Source organism: Netta rufina, assembly GCF_964035555.1.
Source record: "Netta rufina genome assembly, chromosome: 4".
Lineage (NCBI taxonomy): Eukaryota > Metazoa > Chordata > Aves > Anseriformes > Anatidae > Netta > Netta rufina.
This window is the reverse complement of record NC_140127.1, coordinates 27,239,448-27,260,529: the sequence shown is the minus strand read 5'-3', so window position 1 is coordinate 27,260,529 and position 21,082 is coordinate 27,239,448. Positions and strand designations below refer to the sequence as shown.

The window sequence follows — 21,082 nt, the reverse complement described above, 5'->3', positions numbered from 1 at the left end:
CTTTTCTCCCACCAAAATATAATGACTTAGCTTGTTTGACTACCTCAGAATTAATGCCTCCAACTTTTGTTTTCTTTCTGCTCTACAATTAACAGAGACTGTCATTTCTCATTTGCCACTTAAGTAGTTTATGGAACAAAACATGAATAAACCAATTAAATTACTATTTTTTTTTATATATATTTCAAGGAAACTAAGGCATAGAATGTTTTACTCTCCACATTATTTCCTTTTAATTGTAATTTACTTATTACACATTCCACAAAGCTGTACTAACCATTAACCAAACTAAGGAGTACACTTTTAACCTAAATGGAAAAAGAAAATATTTTAGTCAACATAGAAAACCAGTTTAAAGGTTTTGCGTATCTTACTCTAAATATTAGTACCAACTAAACACATATTTTGGAGTTACTGAATTACATAATAAATGAACTTTTGGCTGCAAGTGGAAAGAAAATATCTTCTGAACTCAAGAAAAAAAATACCAACAGGAAAATTAAAAGTTTCATCCACTGTGGCCAATGCAGTATTATCTTCACTCCAGCTTCTATGATGGGCATTCACAACCAAGGTGTTAGGAAGAGTGTTTAATAAAGGAACAAAGCACTAATAAAGGAACAATAACACTGTAGCACATCTTTCTTCAATAATGTGTGCAAGAATTCACAGAAATATTCTTAATAATTTTGGCATTTGAAGAAAATACATATTTTTCATTAAATGTTATCTGTTTTAAACAAAATTGACTTAAAAAAATACAATAAATAATTACAAATACCTTTCAAACCCACCAACAGCCGACTTATCTATACTAAAAGCAAACAAACTCAACAACTACCTCTGTAAATAACTATTTAAATGAACAGTAGGGAAAAAAAAGTGGCCAGACAGTAACAGTCTTAACAAAAAGAAGAGCCTCACCTGAATCATAGCAACTGATTTCAAATTAAGCCTACTTATGTTAACCATCAGCCTAATCTTTTTGCTAGATAGGGCATATGTGCACTTAGGACATGAGAAATTCAAATTTGTCATGTGGAAACATCTATAAGCTCAGTAGAAAGTAACTAAGTATGACTGCGCTGTCTTACTCAGGTTCACCTCAGAAACATTGTGCCAGAACCCCTCTAGGACTGATGTCTACCACACAAACCAATTGCACTGGACTACAAATTAATCTATGTTTAAATGCTGTATTAACAGAGCAGCCTGCCAGACCACCTGCTCCTTCATAGCGAAGGATGAAACAAACTCATGTGTTCAAACATTAATGATCATTGTGACAACTAAGACTTGGAGTATATAAATAGCTCAGTCTGATTTTCATTATACTACTCAAAGCTTTTAAGGAAATAAATGAGTCTCTTTTTCTAGTGTATTAGAAGATGGACTCCTAGAAATAAACCTGGAATCTGACAGATACAAGACAGATAAACTTCATTTCCCCAAATAAGCACACATAAGTAAGTAGGTTTTCTAGCTAGGAAAGCCAGACATCACTGAGATAAGAACTCTGGATACCCTGGTGCCTTTGGGTAAATGTTCTATAAATGTTCTATGTTCTGACAAGCTGGGCTGTTGCACATTCACGACAAATCATCAAACACCATATTCTGTTCTTTTCATACAAATATAAATCATGTTTGTTTGTTTGTTTTTCCTTTAAGAGACCCCAATTCTCAACCTTTCTCCCTAGGGTTCTGATTTAACTGCTGTAAGAAAAAAAAAAAAATAATAATAAAACTGAGCAAGCAAACTGAATATGTACATCAAAGTAGGAGAGAAACAGTAAATCAAAGGACAATTACTTCATATTTGTATTATCTATTTTTAACTTTAAAGCCAAGGTTATTGGGGTGGTTATTAAGTTATTATTATACTATTTTATATCCAACAAATAAAACATTTACTTTGTTGATCCATAAGACTCTGTATTTGCTCGTAATGTTCTTAGAAAACTAAAACAGAGTTTGCAGATCGTCTCAGGATTCTCCTTGGCCCTAGAAATCTATTGGCAGCAGAACTACCAGCCAGTCATTACAACTATTCCTAACAGCCCAAGCCAAAATCACTCAGAGCAACACTACACAGCTAAATCAAACTATCCATTCCTAAACTAATTTTATGCCACTGGAGTGAAGCCCTTAACCTCCCCTTAATCACATGTAACTGAAACATTTCTTAAATCCTTTTTCCAGTGATCAACCTACAGTGTCTTCAGGATGTCTTCCCTGTCACATTGTGATGGCTTGTAAAAGAAACACCAGAACTCCTAAACATAAAATAAAAAATAAAAAATAATAATAATAAAAAAAAAGGAACTGAAACTATATTTTGAAAAGCAGTAAGTGTTAAATTTTCTGTTAAAGTCATAAATTCTACAAAAAACACACACACAAAAAGAATAATTTTCTATTACAGACATTTCACTTAAACAAGCTCAACATTTCAACATTCATTCAAATCCTTATTTAAGATTAAACTTAAATTTGCAGAAGGCAAGGAAAAAGTCCTCTGGATTTATACTTTCTACTGTCAAAAAGGACAAAATATTCCAGTTCTGAACTCCAGTTCCAATGAAGTTAAATCTTGAACAGAATGATAGAAAACTCTTCCAAACTCATGGTAAGTGATGATAAGATCTGTAATTCTGGTCTGAACTGATGCAATTTTGTCACGCTAGATAAATGTTCTACTTCCGATGATGTAACTACACTGAGCAGCTTTCTACTAATGTATGTTTACAGAGGAAAAGAAGTTACATGTTTAGTAACTCTGTCATAAAGTTTTATATGGTTGGTGCTGCTGACCTTCAACTGCAAAGTTTATAGTCTCATGCATTTCTATTGTAACTCTTAACACTTAAGAGATCACGAACATCTAGATCCAGGGTGAAAGAGAAACAAGTTACTTCTTCACCCATGTTTTTTCAATTCCTTTATACCACATAAAAATAATTTCACCTGGTTTAAAGCTGCACTAACAGTCATTGGCCATTGCCTGGAGCCTCTGAGCAAAAATACTGTCACTGAAATTAATAAAACAATTTCAGATTTAACTTCATGAAAAAACATCACCTCACCTGTGCTTTCCTAGTCAGGAAAATATCTATGTATCTTAACAAAGTTAAGATACATAGATATTAAGATTAAGATTAAGATTCAGCCCCCTCAGGGCTGAACTGAGCTATTTCTGACTGCTGCACACCCCATTAGATGAAGAGCATACTGATCACAGACCAAAGACCAAATGGTACCACAGTTACCAGAACTCCGAGCTGTAAAACCTCACGTGCCTTTTTGGGCTCGTTATGTTTGCAGAAGATCATAAGAAACAAACTATATTAAAAAAGTTTATGAAAATGATGAGGGACATGAACCTGGTGTAAAAGGACATCTATGAGAGTAACCTGTTTCAAAGACGCTTCAATATGAAGAACATACATGCTGTAAATCCCTATAGTTAACAAAATGGCAATACAATTTTGACTTTCATTTTATTTTATCCCCATTTCTCATTTTCTGATGAATCTCATAAAAGGAAAGTAGTATAAAATGTTCTGGCTTTAGAGGAAATATTTAAAGATAAAACAACATTCTCTCTGTGTTTGTTTGCCTACGTAGAGGAGGTTTGCGGGGACTGGCGTAATAGCTTTCTGAGTAAAGATGAGGAAAAATATAAACACTGGAAACATCTGGTGACACAGCTACCTTGTAAGAAAATAAAGCTGAGACAGGTGTAACAGAGCTTCAGAACTCATAACACTAGTAAGTACTATGCACCATAATACTGATTTCCAAAAAATTAATTTCTTGAATTATAGTGTGGTATTTCATACTTAATTCAGGTTCCAATTTTACTCTAGATCACTGTACTTTCCAGTTTGCTCAAGAAAGATTTCTGACACAAAAAGAAACACCATATGTTTGTCAAAACAAGTTAAAGCAATGCCTACAAATTTGTACCATACTTCTGACATCTAAGAATTACTACTTTAAATAATCAATCTAGTCCATCATCAGATCTCAAAAAAATAAACAAAAAATCCAATTTCAGATAAAAGAAACAAATAGTAAGTAAATCCATCCCACTGCTTAGCTTTACCATAAACTCTAATAACTTCCCAGAGAATTAAGCTGTGTACCAGATGCTTTAATACCTCTCACAAATAGGTTATTCAGCTTTAGTTTTAATAATATTATCTATATAAATGGCCTTTCTAATACAGCCTGAAAATCTAGCCTCAGTAATTTTATCTTGCTATGCATTCCAGAGCTTTTTTATGCTTGTCTGATTTTCTTTTTTCTACTTAATAATTGCCACCCTCCCATTTAATTGAATCTCTGCACTGTTTTGCACACTGCAACATGGGATTCATCTGGAAGGGAAAGCAGAGGGCATCACACAGTATGTAATTCACTGTAGAAGCCCGGCATGTAGGGCAGCACAGAGGTGCCTACCTAGAACTCCAGGAAGCAATGCAGCAAACGAAACAGACAGAGGCTATAAATACACATGCAGAGATAATCTCAGATGAATTAGCCAAAACAAAGTATTTTGATTCAGGTCAGTGAAAGTGAAAGTTTTTTTTTTACCCTCCCCTCAGAAATGGAGGGAGAAGAATAAAAACCAAGTGAACAACTTACTCAAGAATACAATTTGTTTAAAAACAGAACTAAAATCTCAATCAAACCCATTGGCTTAAGAAAATAATGGCACTGTTTTCACTGTGCTCCAAGACACAGCAACAAATTAAGAATTCCCTTATACACAATAAAGCAAAAAATTGATTATTATTTTTTTTTTAATCCCATTGATATGTATTCTAATTTAGACCACCAGGTAGGATTTCTTAATGAAATGGATGACTTAGTTTGTTCTCTAGCTCATGTTCATCTTCCATTTTTCCAAGCTGCAAAATACATTCCAAAGTCTATTTTTATAGACTTATTTAAAATCATTATTTGAACAGTAAGTAAACAGGCATAATTAAAGATAGAGACCACCTCTCACAAACGTCAGTGAACATGTTCTCATTGACCTCAATTGAACAAGAGAGGGCTCCACACAAACTGTAGTCCAGTTTAATAAGACATTATCCTTTTAAAATCCTAGTAGAATGAAGGCTCAAAAAAGGTGGGAAAAAATTACTTCATTCACTTTCTGCAAAAATCCTTAAAAATACACTGTTTGTAAAAATTTAAACAACAATTCAGGAAGTATAGGGTTAGCTGCCTGCACATCAGTGAGGTTTTCAAATTTTATGATAGTAATTATTTCAGCATTATGAAGATTTTTTTTTTCCATTTTTCCTTTTTTCTTCCCTTCAATCAAGCACTTCTCTTGATAAATGCCAAGCATAAAACAGTAAATCACAATGTCTTTTGTTTCATCCCTATGCTTGATTACTCTTGGCAGGTTTTTTGGTCTAATGAGCAAGCTGTTTGGCTAAAGCTACCTAAGTAAAGCAACTGAAAAATTCAGTTGTCCAAACTGAAAATAACTAAGCTTGAAAATCAAGTAGATGTATGTTTTGAAACCAGTACAAGTAAAAGCTGAACACTGATACATTTTAAACCTGTTGTATAAACAATGTGCATAATTTTACAACTACAGGAATTTTAGCTGCCACTAGTATATTTATTTAGTGAAATGTTCTTTCAGATAATCAACAGTAGGATCTGTAAATGTATACAAATTACTATCCTTCATCTGCATTAAACTAGAATTTTAAAAGCAGAAGAGAAACTTTATTATTGCTTGAGAGTAACTTGCAATGTGTTAAAAAAATAAAGGTTTCCTAACATTCATGCTGTCAAATAGTCCAGCTACACCCGAACCAGGCTCTAATGTCACAGTCCAACTCTTTCTAACTCTAAAGATTCACTCACTTTCAAACTAAAATCTGTTTGACAAGCAAGATTGTTTTAAAACATCAACTATGGAAAATACTATCACATTTTAAGAAGAGATAAGCACTGCTAAAATCTAACTACAGTTTTGCTTCATGGAATAATGAATTTAATTAAAATATTTTTGATACCTTCCACCTTTCCTAGGAAAAAATGGAGTTTGACACAAACATTTTTTTGCAAATCTCTAGATATCTGTAGTCATACTTGTCACGTTCTGATGTGATACATAATGGCACGTAACAATAATTGGTACCTCTTCCAGCCAGTTAACTGAAACTACTGTAGACAACTGCCTCGCATATCTGAAATATGAATTCATAGTTATAATTTTATTCTGCACTCCACAAACATAGTTAAATCCATGTCACTCTCAGTATATACCAAAAACATGCTCTACAGTGGATGGGACATCAAAATCTGAAAGTAAGACAGGACCAGCAGACATGATGAAATTGGACCTATGAAATACTTAGAATGTTCTGAGTCCTTTACTCCCCAACAGGAAACTGAATAAAAATTCTTTCAGTTCTAACCAATATGTTGGTAACCAGTTCCGTATGCCTACGTGGAATACATGCGTGCACACACATGCACATAGCATGTATTCATATTTATTCTAAAAAACAGAAGAGCTGAACTATTAAATGTGCTGAATTTCACATGTTCCATAACATTGGTATTTTCAAGTCTCCTGGGGAAAAACATTACTCATGTCTTAAAGTTCAAGAAGCTATACTGCTATACACATCTAGAAAACTTGGAGGAAAAGAAGCAAGAGTTACACTAATAAACTATCATCTTTATGTAGGAACAGAAAGAATAGGAACTGTAAACATTTAGTGTATGAGAAAAAGAAAGGAAAGAAAGATATAGTAGCTTTTGACTAAACGCAACATGGAGGTCCCTGAAGACCAGCTACCTAGTTCTTACTACGTTTACATACTTACACTCTGGATTAAGACAACAAATACAATCTGATTTTTATACCACAGTGAATATCCAAATGGAAATTCGGAAGCCGTTTCTCCATCTTTCTTAGGATTTAAATTGGCTTCTATTCCAACACTGTTATTTTTTCATTAAAGTAATGGGCCACAATTACTGGCAATATACACAAGACAACGCCTTGAAAATGGTTGAAGAGATTTCTTTTTAAAAATGAAGTGTAAGAAAGATTGATCAAGTCCTACTCATTGTCATATCGGGGCCAAAGAAGTATTTACCTCCAAATCATGTTCACATGAGCTTAAACATCATTCTTCCTTATTCTGCTGCAAAACAGCATAGATTTTCTGCCTACATCATCTGGGTATATTGCAGATAATTACTTTCCTGACACCAAAGGCCTTAGAAATCAAGTATTTCTTGATCTATGCCACTGTCACACAGCACAACCTCCTGAAGCCTGCAGTGCTTTTGCCCAACTAGAATTTTCCGGTTTAAAACAACCTGTATCAGGCAAGCGTATCATCAAATCCAATGGTCCCTTTGGGCCGTAAACAAAGAGTTCCTTGAGTTTCACATGGGCTTCCTAAATCTGACCAAACTGGTTAATGTATTCCTCTGCTTAAGTCTGGAAGGGCCTTATACAATGGATTACTGGCTTTGATGCTCTGCATACCAACGGATTGATTCTGTTTACAAGCATCATTGTTTAGGTTTTCTGCAAGAGTAATCACTTAGTCATGAACACAACCACCAAATCCTTACAGATACATGCATCAATAAATATATATCCCACATTCTTCACGCTAATAACTTTCCCCAGTTTTACCAAATAGCTGTTAAAAAACAGGGCATTGTCTGTCCTCGGAAGCATACACTGAGGTGTAGGCTCTGCTATTATCGCTGCTAGACAGATCTAGCGATAGAATGAACTTCATCATTAATGCAAACTCAACAAATGTCAAAGGAGTGTATTTTCAGCTGGAGCCAGGCCCGATTACAAATGCAATACATAAAGTTACTTAATAACTTGCAGACTTTTTTAGAGAGATGCTGAACAAGCTGAGAACTGACAGTCTACTTTGACCCAATGATTGCACATCACACGAGAAAATAAGAAACTAGTTCATGAGGATTTTCTGCAGAAAAACAGCGAGCACTGGATAACCTCTAGTAGCAACATATTAAGATAATAGCTTCCATAAAAGAAAAGGCAAATCATCCAAACTTTTTGGCATCTCTTTAATGTATTATCTTACCTTGTGAAGATATCAACAGAGTAATGAAAATATCCTCACTGAAATGTGAAAACTTTGTCCTGGGTTAGAATTTCATGTCAGCTCTCCTTGTGTCCTATCCAAGACTCCTACCTCACTCTGCACAACCTTAGATAAATCAATAATTCAACTGATAATTTTTGCTACTGTAATGTATCAGTGTGAAATGGGGTGAATTGGGAAAGCAAGAGTGAAAAATCATCAGAAGAAATATCTATCAAGTAACTAAAGATCATTCACGTTAAGTAAGGATGATGCCCAATGGAGCTTTGAACACTATTACTAACCACAAGACTCTTTTAGAAATTTAAGACATATGAAAATAACAATACCATATAGTATGTTAGAATTTACCATTGTTGCCTTCATACTTGTGTCTACAGCAAACAAGGCAGATTTTAGCATTAAGCACAGTCAAAGTGAGACTGGTAAGTCCACATTCAGAAAAAGAAGCTGTTCATCTGTGGTTACTAATGCATTCAGATATCAGAGAACCCCAGCATGGCTGAGGCTGGCAGGGACCTCTGGGTCCATCTGGTCCAACACCTGCTCAAGCAGGGCCACCCAGAGCAGACTGCCCAGGACCATGTCCAGGTGGCTTCTGAAGATCTCCAAGGAAGGTGATTATGTGCGATTAAAACATATATACAATAGTAAAAACATGACTGTACACATATTTTTTTAAAAAGTCTACATTAGAAAGATACCCATAAAGAGAAATTGAAGCTATATTACTAAAAAGTATCTTTCATGTACTGGTAGGAAAGAGAAAGAAATACATTGGTTAGAACAACCTTCCTTATACTTGAAAATATAGGAGTTGCTCTAAAGCCATGTATGAAAATAAATAAACAAATAAATAGCTGTTCGTAGAAGGGAATTTCCTTCCTTATTTCCTGAATCGAACTGTAGGCACCCAGCACCTCTCGGTGGGCATTAGTGGGAGGGAAACTATTTAAACCTAAGCGCCTATTTAAAGGAAAGAGTTAAGCCTGACAACTGGCCAAGAACCGCAAAGAAATTAAACCGAACTATTACTTCTTCTTTCCATAGCTAGTTATTACAAATGCTTCAAAGATTATCAAGTAACAGAGATGGAAGACATGGGGGGGAAAAAAGAACTGATGTTGTCTAAAAATAACCTATTCTAATTGCACTCGTATTCTGCTTTTTTCTACATTCAACTTCTCCTGATAATACACCTCTTGCTCCAGACATCTTTCCATTCTGATTATAAATCCAAGACAGACTATGCAGTTTCTGTTACTGTTACCACCTATTAGTGTATTACAAATCTATTTACACTACACTATAATAAGCACAGATGTCTAGAGTCAATCCCAATAAGATTTAATGGTAAGACAAGAGAATACTGGGTATCCATATCCACTAAACAACCCACAGCAAATAAAATAAAGATTATTCTTCACAGAAAGGAGATAAAGATAAGATGAAACGATGTTATCAGCTTTCCTTTAGATTATGAGGCCAATCTAAGGGAAAGCACATTACCATTTACTTAACTCCTCAGTGTTAGCTATATAAAGAGCTTCCAAGCTAATGCCTTCCAAGAGACAGTTAAGAGTTCAGTATTAACAATTGTTTGAGGTTAGCAGACTGTCTCTGCAGACAAAAAAAGTATTTGTTACAAGAAACATCAAGCAAAAACAGACTGGAGGAAAACTAACCAGGTGAAAGAAAAAGGAATCCATATTTGAGAAGAAATTAGAAGTATATATACAAATCAGAAGCCTTTACCCAAAATGCAAGAGAAATGAAAAGTTAAGATTTCCAATACAATTTACCGGGTTCAGTTAAAAAGTGATGGACAACTAAACAGGTTTTTTAATTTCATTAATTTTAATACAAATTCCTAATATTTTCCTATATTTCAAGGTTTAAAACACAGTGGTCAAGTCTTAATGTAGTTATTATAACTGTAAGTATAAAATACTCGTTCTTCTTGTCAGATATTCTGGGTTGCAAAGTTCTTCCTCCTTCACTATATTAATAAAACTAAGATGATACAAAGTAAAAGTCACAATGGAAAAAAAAAAAAAAAAAAAAAAGAGAGAAACACTGACAACACTTCAGAATAGCTGATAACCAGTTGTCAAATAACCAGTTGGCATGTGTAAAACTGAGATTCAGTGCCTCTATCCAGAAAGAAACTTGAAGTTTTTTTCTTGCTCATCCTTTTCTTCTTGCTCTAACTTAAGCCTAGGACAACTTAATGAAGAATTTTATCATTCCTCTTCTGCAATTCCATTTTTTCCATAATTATAATTTTCTATCATGTATGTAGTAGAAGAGCTGCCCCACCCACTAATAGGGAAAGAAGTATATTTATTTACCCTGAATGGTAAGAAGTATGAGACAAATAAGCCTAATGAACCAATTTTGACAGCTAATGACTTAACCTCATCAATGAAAGACTGGTGAGTGCTGTGCTTTCCAATCCTAAAGACTTCAGAGAAAGTATTTTCATGATCCTTTTTCCATTCCCTTTCCTTCTATCATGTGCATATTAGTGACCTACTTACTATATACAATCCTTTTCTTTTTAAGCAAAAGCTCACTTTAAGATCACAACTGGCTGCTGGCTGTATTTTAGTCCAAGATGATTTTGAAGCAGCAAAACTACTTTTCAAGATCTACAATAAATTGAAAAAGAAAAAAAGCCTACATCCTAGTCTGTCATTAAACAGACTGCAGAGCAGCTAGTTTCACAACAAAGTTCAGCAGTATGTACCTTTAAAGAAACTACATTTTTTGTATAATGACATAACCACATTTTACATTAATTGTATATGGACATTATGAAAAGAGAATGATCTGTGAGTTCAGGGACAGATTGGAAAATATCAAGAAAACAAGTAAAGAAAAGAAAGAAAACAGACCTGGACCAAAGAACAAGCCACAGAAAAGCCTACACTCACAAGTAATATATACATAGCCACTAAGTAATATATAAATAACATTAATCCACATTGAAAGAAAAGTGAGTGCCAGCATTCAGCCAAACTGTAGTCTTTTGGACCACATGGGAGGAATACATTTTACTATTGCCACAGGATTCCAGTAAAAGTTTCTTAGGAAGTTTTTTACTATTATTATTAATAGAAAAGAAACTTCTTTAGGGGGTAAACCTAAGTCAACTCTCAGTTTTCACTGGTCAACTAAATAGCACAGCATGTACCAGTCACCCTGTGTAACAGCATTTATTTAGAATCATGGAATATCCTGAGTTGGAAGGGAGCCACATGGATCATTGAGTCCAACTCCTGGCTCCACGCTGGACCACCCAAAAATCAGACCATATGTCTGAGAAGTGAAAATATTTAAGTCCTATTGTAACAATATTTAAGTGATATTGTAATAGCAATATAAAGTTTTGATCCACATAGTCTAAAGTAAATACTATACTGCTATAACTAGAATGAAGACCCTCCAGATGATTATCACTTCACAGTTTTAAATCGGGTATTTGATGCCAATCCCATTATCATTAATTCAACAAAAATGTAACTGCAAAAACATAACTGCTCTTCTGAATTTAGACTGTCAACCTTCTTAGCCTTAATACAAAAAAAAAATCATTCATTTAGACTAAACATAGCTATCTGCAAAATCCTGTTAAAAAAAAATCTAAGAAATATATAAAATAAGAGGGATTCAAGCCAAATTAAAAAAAAAAAAAAAAACTTGTTTAGCAGAAGCCCTTCTTCTCATTAAATCAGGTTATCAGAACTCCACTCCAGAAACACAAAAACCTTCCAAATACTTGCACAGTGATCACACAGCAAAGTGAAAAAAAAAAAACTTGTGATTAATCCTTTTTAAAAGAGCCCTCAGCCTTTTTGGTTGCAGAGAAGTGCAGTCACACGGCCAAATAGTCATGCAGAGATGTTCTGCTTACAACACTAAAGAAACATCAGGTGTAGAGGTGGTGAGGTGCTTTGGTTGGGGGGGGGAGTAGGGTAAAGAGAGGGGGCATTTGTTTTTAAGAAACCTTAAGCCTAAAAACAGACAAAAGAGTAATGAACACAAACAATTACACAATCTGTATTGAGACTTAGTATTTGTTTCACTTCTTTTCCAAACACCAAGGCTTAGATTTCACCAAGGAAGAAAAACATTCTTCCACTTATCTCCAAAGGAAGCATCTGGGAAGCCAACATGAGTTGCCCAAACTTGCCAAGTGTTTTTACATTTGGAGGTGAAGGCACAATGAAGCGGAATAGAAGCTAGCATTAGCAGTGCAAACTTCCCATTCATATCCGATAGAAGGTTTTAAGGTCTGTTACTTGAATTTTGTCCTACATTTTTTACCTTTGATAATTGTATCAATGCAGCAGGATGACAGTAACACTGTAGGATGATGCAATTGATCATATTGATCAACAGATCATACCATTTCAAAACAATGCTATGCCATAGTTGAGTTGATTGGAGTTCATTTATATACAACAAGCACGTTTCCTTACAAAGTTCCTAACACATCTTAGATTTACAAGTACAAGAATTGTTTAAATTATCACCTTGTTGAAGTGAAAAAGTAAAAATCACTAATAAGCAAACCAGATCATCAGTAATGCTCTACTTAAGCACCAGATCAAATTTAGCACATAAAACATTTAATATATGACCTTTTTCATTAACACACATGGACATGTTGCAAATACCAATACTTAAAATCAGGTATGCTAAAGAATGCTGTTTCATGGAATTTTGAAAAAAAAAATAAAAAAGTTTCTGAAAGGCTTTCAGATAGCAATATAAAAGACAGTTGTGTGAAATTTTGTCAGACTGGTTGTAAAGATCACAAAAAAAAAAAAAAAAAAACAACAACAAAGTGATTATAAATGGCAAAGACACTACATTTGGTTTTAACTTTAAAATTAATATTATTATTTGGAATCGCATCATAGAGAAAATAAACTCTTCCTATATTTTGTTTTCCTCCACAGATTCAGAGCATTATAGGTAGTGAATGTTTAACGTGTAAGATTTAGGATGTGAAAAGTTAATAAGTTTAAGTGTAACGCCATTATTCAATTACATTTTTAAAAAGGAATAATCTTCATTCTAGACGAAGTACTTATATTTTTAATATATTTTATAAAAATAAGTCCAACTATCATGTATGAGACCGTTAGCACAGAACACCATAAATATAGCAAAATATGAAATAAAAAGATGACTCCAACTTAGTGCCTACTAAAGAACCTCAATTCCCAGCCATGAGATAAACAAGGGATATGAACGCATGGGCTAGGACACCCCAGCATCATGGCTGCTGAAGCAGCCTAACCAGGCAGCTTGAAGAAATATAAGAAACATTAACTCCAAGACTTAGTTAGTGACAAAAGATCTGCTGCTACTCAGCAACTGGACCACAGGAGGAAGCAGAGTGAGTTAAAATCTCTTCCTCTCCAGCAAACAAACAGAGCCTTGTACATAATCATACGTATAAGGTGGGGGAGCTGATCTCTGCCTTATGAAGAATACGTTTCCCCTATCCCCATCCCACTCTCACCTCTAAGAGCCTATTCTCAATTTTTGCACAAGAAAAGATGTGAAAAGAGCATCTGATGTGCACTCATCTTCCCACTGTTCCACATTTAAGCAAAGTAAAGCAAAGTTCTTTCCTAGATTTATTTCATCAATTTCAACAGATTTGTTGGAATGGTCAAGATCTTTCAGGAGAACTGAAGAGTCATTACAGTTCCGACTGTACAAAGTACTGAAACGATGTCAGCTAATATTAGTATCATGTTAACAACAAACTTTACTGACAAGCCTGACATTTTAGAGGTTGATAAGATTGGTTTTTATTTATTTATTTATTTATTTAAAACAGAACAAAATCTCAAAGTTATATTCTGGCTTAGTCATTGAGGAAGGGAACACTTACAAAGCTTATGTTCTTTCTCACTGTGACCTAAAACTCTTAAGAAACTGAGTCAATGACCAGAGTCAGGGTCATTATCTTCCACATTAATCAGTCTTGTCAGTTAAGTCTAAAGTTAAGCCTTTAAATACTTCTTTTCACACCAGAATTCAATCTCACCCATATATCTGTAGGGTATTTAAAGCCTACAACAGATGTGTTGCTTTGTTCAGAAAACACAGAATTAAATTACAGATGTATACAAGGCAAGGCCCATGTTTATTTTAACTCTTCAAGACAGTTACCCCTCCATATTTTTAAGGTGTATTTGCACCATTCTGTAACAGGGGGGAAACATTTGAATCACTGATCAAATTGCTAATCACAAATTCAAGACCTACAAATTCATTCAAGCAAATTTGCTAATCATATAAAACTGGAGGATGTTAATAAAACTTCTCCACCATGTTATATTTAAGGATGATAATTGATCAGCTGATCAGTGCATTTTACAAGATGTTTTTCTATAACTCATGATTGTTCAGGTAGATTAACTCCTAATTTATTTTTTTCCAGCTATGAATTACTGAAAGCCATCCACACTTTAAAAGGAGAGCCTTGTGAAGTATAAGGCTCATCCATAAACATTCCAGATCAAGTAACAATCAATAGGATATAAGCATTCTGCACAAGAAGTAAAAGCAGACTCCTCTCTGAAGATCCAGTCTTATAAAACTTAAACAGCATAAAAATAAATAAGCTAGAGTATTTGTAAGCTGCTTCAGGTGAATCAGTATGCAGTACTTTCTCAGAGCAGTCACTTCTAAAACCCTTGGGGACATCTACTTGTCACAGAATAAATTATCTGGCTAATATCCAATATTACAGTATATGTCAGTGGGCACCCAGGAGACAGGCATTAGGCAGCACTTAGCTTCTTCAGCCTCGCAGGGTAGTCCTTACATAGATGACTTTGCCCCATTATAGAACATAACTGATGTACTTATTTTGGTGCTTTCCAGCAGCAGCCTTTCATCCTAAAACATTTATATGGCACTGCACATTTTTTTCTAAAAACGCAAGTCCCGAGGTACAGCACACTGAACATTTTTCATGTGACTATTACATTTTAAGCTGTTCCAAGTAAACAAAAATGTCTGAACACTAACATGAGTGTTGTCACACGCTAAATTAATTCTGTTTAATAGAAGCTATTGTGGAATTAAGTTCTCCCACAACTCTAACAGTAATTCTTCCTCCCTAGTTACTTAACATAAATAGCCAAGTTCGCATCCCACATGCGGCATATATATAAAGCTGAAAACCACATACATGGCAAGTACACTATAACTCTCATAAAAATACGAGACTCCTTATAAATAAACGAGACTTCTTATAAAAATAAGAGACTTTTTGGAGTCCTCGACCTCAGCTTGCGATGGCAAACCACTCACCGGCAAGCTGCAGCACGAGGAACCTGTTGACACCGAAGTTGCGAACCAAAGCAAAGAAACCCAGCAAGCAATGCAGAGAGACTAAGGAGAGATTGATTTTGCCCGTGTGGAATTGAGGTTATTAGAAGCGACATCAAAGAACGCAGGACGGCCTCGTGAAGACGCGCTAGGCTTTGCCAAACTTACAACAAACTCCTCAGGAACGCGAGGCGCTCCCACGGGGGGGACAGCCACCGGCGGGTTTCGTAACGGGAGGGATTGGGGCCGGGGCGGCTCGGGGGCTCAGGCACTACCTGCCAGGCGCTCCAAGCCCCGCCGAGGTGAGGGCGACAAGGTGAGGAGCCTCCTTGCCCTGCCCTGCCCTGCCCGGCCCTGCCCTGCCCGCCGCCATCCCACAGCGGGGCGCCCCCTCCGCAGCCCGCCCCGCCGCTGCCGCCACCGCTGCCGCAGGGCCCCGGAGGTGCGAGCAGGGCGCGGGGCGCACCCCGGGGCACAGCGGGCCCGGGCTGGCCGCTCAGCGGCGGCATCGCGCCGGGAACTGCCCGGCGACACCTCCCTCCTCCTCCTCCTCCTCCTCCTCCTGCTCTCGCAGCGCCCGGGCACCGCCGGGGATTTAACGAACCGGAATGAAATCGGGGGCGAAAATAAAGTTGCGGTTGCCCCCGTGAGGGGCGCTCCCGGGGAAGGGCTGAACTTACGTCTCGGAATTTGTTCCACTGCCCGACCTCCTTGTCGTACTGCGAGATGGTGGTGAGCCACTGCTTATCGTCCAGAAAATTGCCGCTGTCCGGTCTGCCCCCGGCCGCCGCCGCCGCCGCCAGCGCCGGGCTGCACCAGGCTGCCGCGCACACGCACACCAAGGCTGCTGCTACCTTCAGCATCTGGGCGAGAGGAGACACGGCAGGGTGGGGAGGGCGGGTTACCCACGCCGCGCCCGCCCGCAACGGGCAGGGGTGCGGAAGGGGCAGGGGGAAAGGGAGCCCGGCGCGCCGCATTGAGGGGGAAGGGAGGCGAGGCGAGAGGAAGGAGAGGAAGAGGAGGCTGCCCAGCCCGTCACCTTGCCGTGAGCCCCGCAACCGCGCTCCTCGCCGCGGCCGGAAAGGCTGCCCGCTGCCTGCTGCCTGCCCGCTGCCTGCTGCCCGCTGCCCGCCCGCGCCGCCGCCCGCAGCCCCCCGCCCCGCTCCCCGCCCGCCCGCCCCCCGGGCCCGCCCCGCCCCGCCCCGCGCCGGGGCTAACGGTCTGAGGTGGGGGGGGGATGGCTGCCGGCCCTGAGGGGCCCGAGCCCGGCGCTCGTCACCCCGGTGGTCGGGCTGGGAGCCGCGGCGGCCGTGCGGCAGCCCAGCCCTGGGTGGCAGCCGCCCTCCTTCCTGCGCTGGATAAATGTGATTTGGAAAGGGGCGAGGTGCGGAGCTGGTTCGGTTTCCTCCCTGGTGGTGCGGCTTGCTCCATATTTGATTTGGAGCTCCGTCAGCCAGCCTGCTGACCCAGTTCACCGAGCGCTGCGATGCGCGCCTTATTCCCCAGACTCGCGCTGCTCACCTCTTTTCGGGCGTGCGTCGGGTGGGTGCCCATGGCACAGTGGCTGGGGGAGGCAGTGGGGGAAGACGAGGGGCTGCCCCATGCCAGCCCTGCAATGTGGGCACGGCACACAGGCTGCAGCCAAGCCCAGCAGCCAGGCTGGTGATGCCTCCAAAAAAGCACAGTTGGGGCAAAAAGTGCTGTGAGGAGCTGGGGAGGGAAAGAGCAGCAAAGAGAGCCAACGCCAAAGTTGGGGGAAGCAGGAGGTGCATTGCCATATCCACTGCAGCCCACCACACCAGAGCCAATGGATATACCCAGGGGAACGGTGGCATGTGGAGAATCCACACCACAGCACATCTTCCTGAAGGCCTTCAGCCCGTGGAGAATTCATGCCAGAGCAGAGGAAACATGAGAGAAAGAAGGAGCAACAAAGAGAAACCCTTACTCAATGACTGGACCCCTGTTACCCTCCCAAACCCATCATGCTGCCTGGGGCATGGGGAGAAGTTGAGCCTGGGTACAGGGGGAGGAAAGGTTGTTTTAATGTTCATCTTCTTGTTTCCCACTATCCAAATGAGCAGTTACATTAATTTACATTACATTGGCAATAAAGTAATTTTCATCTCAATCCACAAGCTTTCTCATTCTTGGTCTTCCTACTCCGTCTCCTTGCCCAGCCTGTGAAGCAGGCAGTCAGGCTTTCAGTTCAGCCTAACCCACCAGAAGGCTGCTAGGAGGTGTGTTAAGAGAACACAACACTCCGGGTGCATTACCTGGAACTGTACTCCACGGTAAAACAGTTACCTTTGGAGCTGAAACTAGGCTCAACTCCGTCAGACATTCCCAGATTCAGTAAGGAGAAAAATGCCGCTTTATGCAAAAAGAGGTGTGAATATGAGATTGTGAGCGATCCTAGCAAGTTTTGAGTTTGGTCATATACTGTAACTATAGAGAGATACCAAAGTATGAATTAAGTCCCCTAGCCTGCATCTTACACCACATAATACATATCATTCTGTTCCTAAACCTGTATCACGAAAATCAATGAGAATCTTGTCACCAGTCTGATAGATACAGAGGATGACTGCAAGATTAAGATTTATGTCCTGACTGAAAATGCAGCCTACCCAGAATGATATTATATTCTCTAATAAATGAATCAAAAAACTCAAGGCAAAGGGATGGAAGGACTGTACAGAGGCTAAACAAGAATCAATATCACAGCCATGTTATTCTCAGTGGGGTTATAGAGTCAGTCCCTTATACAATCACTTTCTGACAATCCAGTTTGTGTTTGTCAATCTTCATGTTAATTTCCTACAAGCCTCTTTGCCCTTTGGCAAAGAAGAAATTTCTCTATAAAACTAATGATCTTTCCTTTTTTTTTTTTTTTTTTTTTCCCCTTGGTATAAAACACTTATTTAAACTTTTAAAAAACACCCCAATCCCCAATTTTGTGGCTTCATTTACCTAGCAATCCAGGTAATTTGTTTTGGTTTTGCTTCATCTGTATTGCACTTTTTCAGCTATGATAATATTATTCACTACTTTAAGTTATGGTGCATCTTTCCATAATTGGAGAATAGCAATAAAAGTGGCTGGGATTTGTTTTCAGTAAAAATTCTTAGAAAAGTGAGCTCTGATGTGGTTTGGGTTTTACAACAGTTTCACTGCGATTTGTCTAAAAAGTGATCTTCCACACCTATGACTACAGTTTCTACTGACAACACATACTAAATGATCAATTATATGTAATTTTGCCTGAACCAAGCTATTTGAAGCCTTTAATAATTCTAAATGTATTCCTCGTAACTTTAAGCACTCTGATCTCCACATAATTGGTTTAAGAGCCTCATTCTGATCAAGGACTTTACACAAGTTGGTAATTCCATTTCTTCAAGCACACAAAAAATGATGCTTGATTGAAATGGCATTTTGAAGACAAAACTAAGGTTTTTTTTCTTTTTTTTCTTTTTTTTTTTTTTCTCAATAATTTCACCACTCTTCAAAGATCTAATTTTTGTATCTTGAGAATTATTCTTTATTTTAAATGTACGTACATTTCTCACAGAAAGTATATCTGCATTCTTACATACTTATGTGCCTAAAAATGGTATCTTTAAGATATGTCAGGGAATCCAGTACCACTGTAGTGGTAAGAGAATCGAATTAATGGTAGCAAGTACATAATTTTAAACTGAGATCATAGTAACTGAGCTATAGCTCTTTTCATTATTGTCCTGTTAAGAAATACTGATATTATTATTAAAAATGTCTTTCTTCTCAATTTCAAAATTCAAAATATGATGTTTTCCAAGCTTTCAGTAAGATAGATCTTTCAAATATTAAAGCTGACTAGCTGATGGAGTCAGGGGGATAGCAGAGAAGATGGTGTAGCTGGTAATATACACATACAACGGTAGTAGATTGTCATGAACAATATGGATGTTGCTTATGGAAAAGGATGGAGAGAGGGAAAAAAAGGGAGTGTGTACGTAATTATGTATGTTGTATGAAAGGGTGCTGTAATCTGTAATAGAGATGCCTAGAGCTGCACTGGAAGAAAAGTTTATATGCATAAGTTGATAATGAAACAGAGGGGACATACTGAGAAATTATTAAGAAATACAAAGAAATTTATGCCCTGAAAACAGTGTCTTAAAAGTGCTTAACCCCCTTTGTGCAAATGAAGAATATATTCATTTAAGGCACTAAAGCATGAAGTTTATGCAAATACAATAATATAGTCCTTGCAGTTAAAAATCTTTTTTTTTTTTTTTTTTTTTTTTTTTTTTTTTTTTTTTTTTTTTCTTGAAGAAACTCCCAAAGGAACATGTAGCCATTCCATTGCCCACAAGCAAAACCAGCTATATTTTGTCAATCCTGGCAGATGTCAATCTCAGTCTATTCTTAGACCGCCATTGAGTCCCAGTCAGTGATGGAAACTGCACACTTAATCTATGTCAGTGACTTCTGGAAGTCTGGCTCTGGAAGATATGTCCAATACTTTAGCTTTTCTTCTTTCAGTTTAAGCTTACATCTGATGGTCAATCAGCTTCACCATAAAAATGAAAAACAAATTACTATCTTCCTCTGTTCTGTAGTCTTTTCTGTATTATCAGATTCCCATTCCATATTTCCTGTCTGTGCTGTTTTTTATCATATTTTTACCCTATTCTTTCGAGCTTGCACCATGGCTTTGAGACCTCTGATCATTTTCCCTACTATCCTGTTGAATTTCTCAAGTTGGTCTCCCTGTTTTTTCATCATCAGTGCTTTGAACACTGGAACACTTTGTTTATGCCTACCCAGTGTTGATCAGAGCAGAAGGATTGCTTCATAAAAATAAATTAGTTTAACTTGACATGATTTCTTGTGTCAAATCTATGCTGTCTGCTATGCATCTTCTTGTTACCATCCAGATGCTTAGAACTAGTGTACTGAATTACCTGTTCCTGTGTTTTCTTGAAATTGAGAGTTGGACAACAGGAATTTAATTTTCTGTTCCCTTTTCAATACAGTCATTTTGAAGGTACTTTTCTTAAAACCCTTTCCATTTACTTTTCCTACAGTCATCTGTTACCCTACTTGTTCTCCACAGTTTCTCAAAAGCAACTGCTAGCAAATCTGACACTTTTTTTCAAGGATTGTATAACTATTCGGGGGGAAGAGTTCATAATATGATGAAAACAATCACATTTTTCACAAAAATTATAAAACAGAGTTGTTACAAATTATTATCTAAGCTGCTTCCTTGTCACTGCTTTGATAGCTGAGTTAACCAGCTACATGACCTTGACCTTTGGTACACAAGTTTTAAATACTTGTTCCTTCCGTTTCCCTGCTTTCACCTTTTCTCTACATTCCACCTGCACAAAGGCCATTTCCCTTTCTTTTGCCCTCTTTACTACTACAATGTTCATAATGATTTCTCATTAACCTTGAAGTCTTTTGCCAGCTGCATCTCAGATTCACCTTGGTTTTTGATACTTGTGTCTTGAACTGTGCTTTGAAATATTCATCTCCAGTAATCTTCTTTGACTTTCATCTTCGATTTCAGGCTGATGCAGACCT

General features: G+C 37.8%; 1 protein-coding gene across 4 annotated transcripts in view; it reads right to left on the bottom strand.

Moving 5' to 3' along the window:
- The window catches only part of SPOCK3 (SPARC (osteonectin), cwcv and kazal like domains proteoglycan 3), a gene marked incomplete at both ends in the record, with an annotated part of 194,012 nt that extends 177,644 nt beyond the window's left edge, over nucleotides 1-16,368 (bottom strand). For 3 of the 4 annotated variants that reach the window (XM_084285422.1, XM_084285423.1, XM_084285424.1), the window contains one exon: nucleotides 16,186-16,368. In XM_084285422.1, the coding sequence (XP_084141548.1) occupies nucleotides 16,186-16,368 (183 nt within the window). The remainder of the gene's footprint in view (nucleotides 1-16,185) is intronic. The other variant, XM_084285425.1, reaches the window with a different exon arrangement.
- Nucleotides 16,369-21,082: the final 4,714 nt, after the last annotated feature.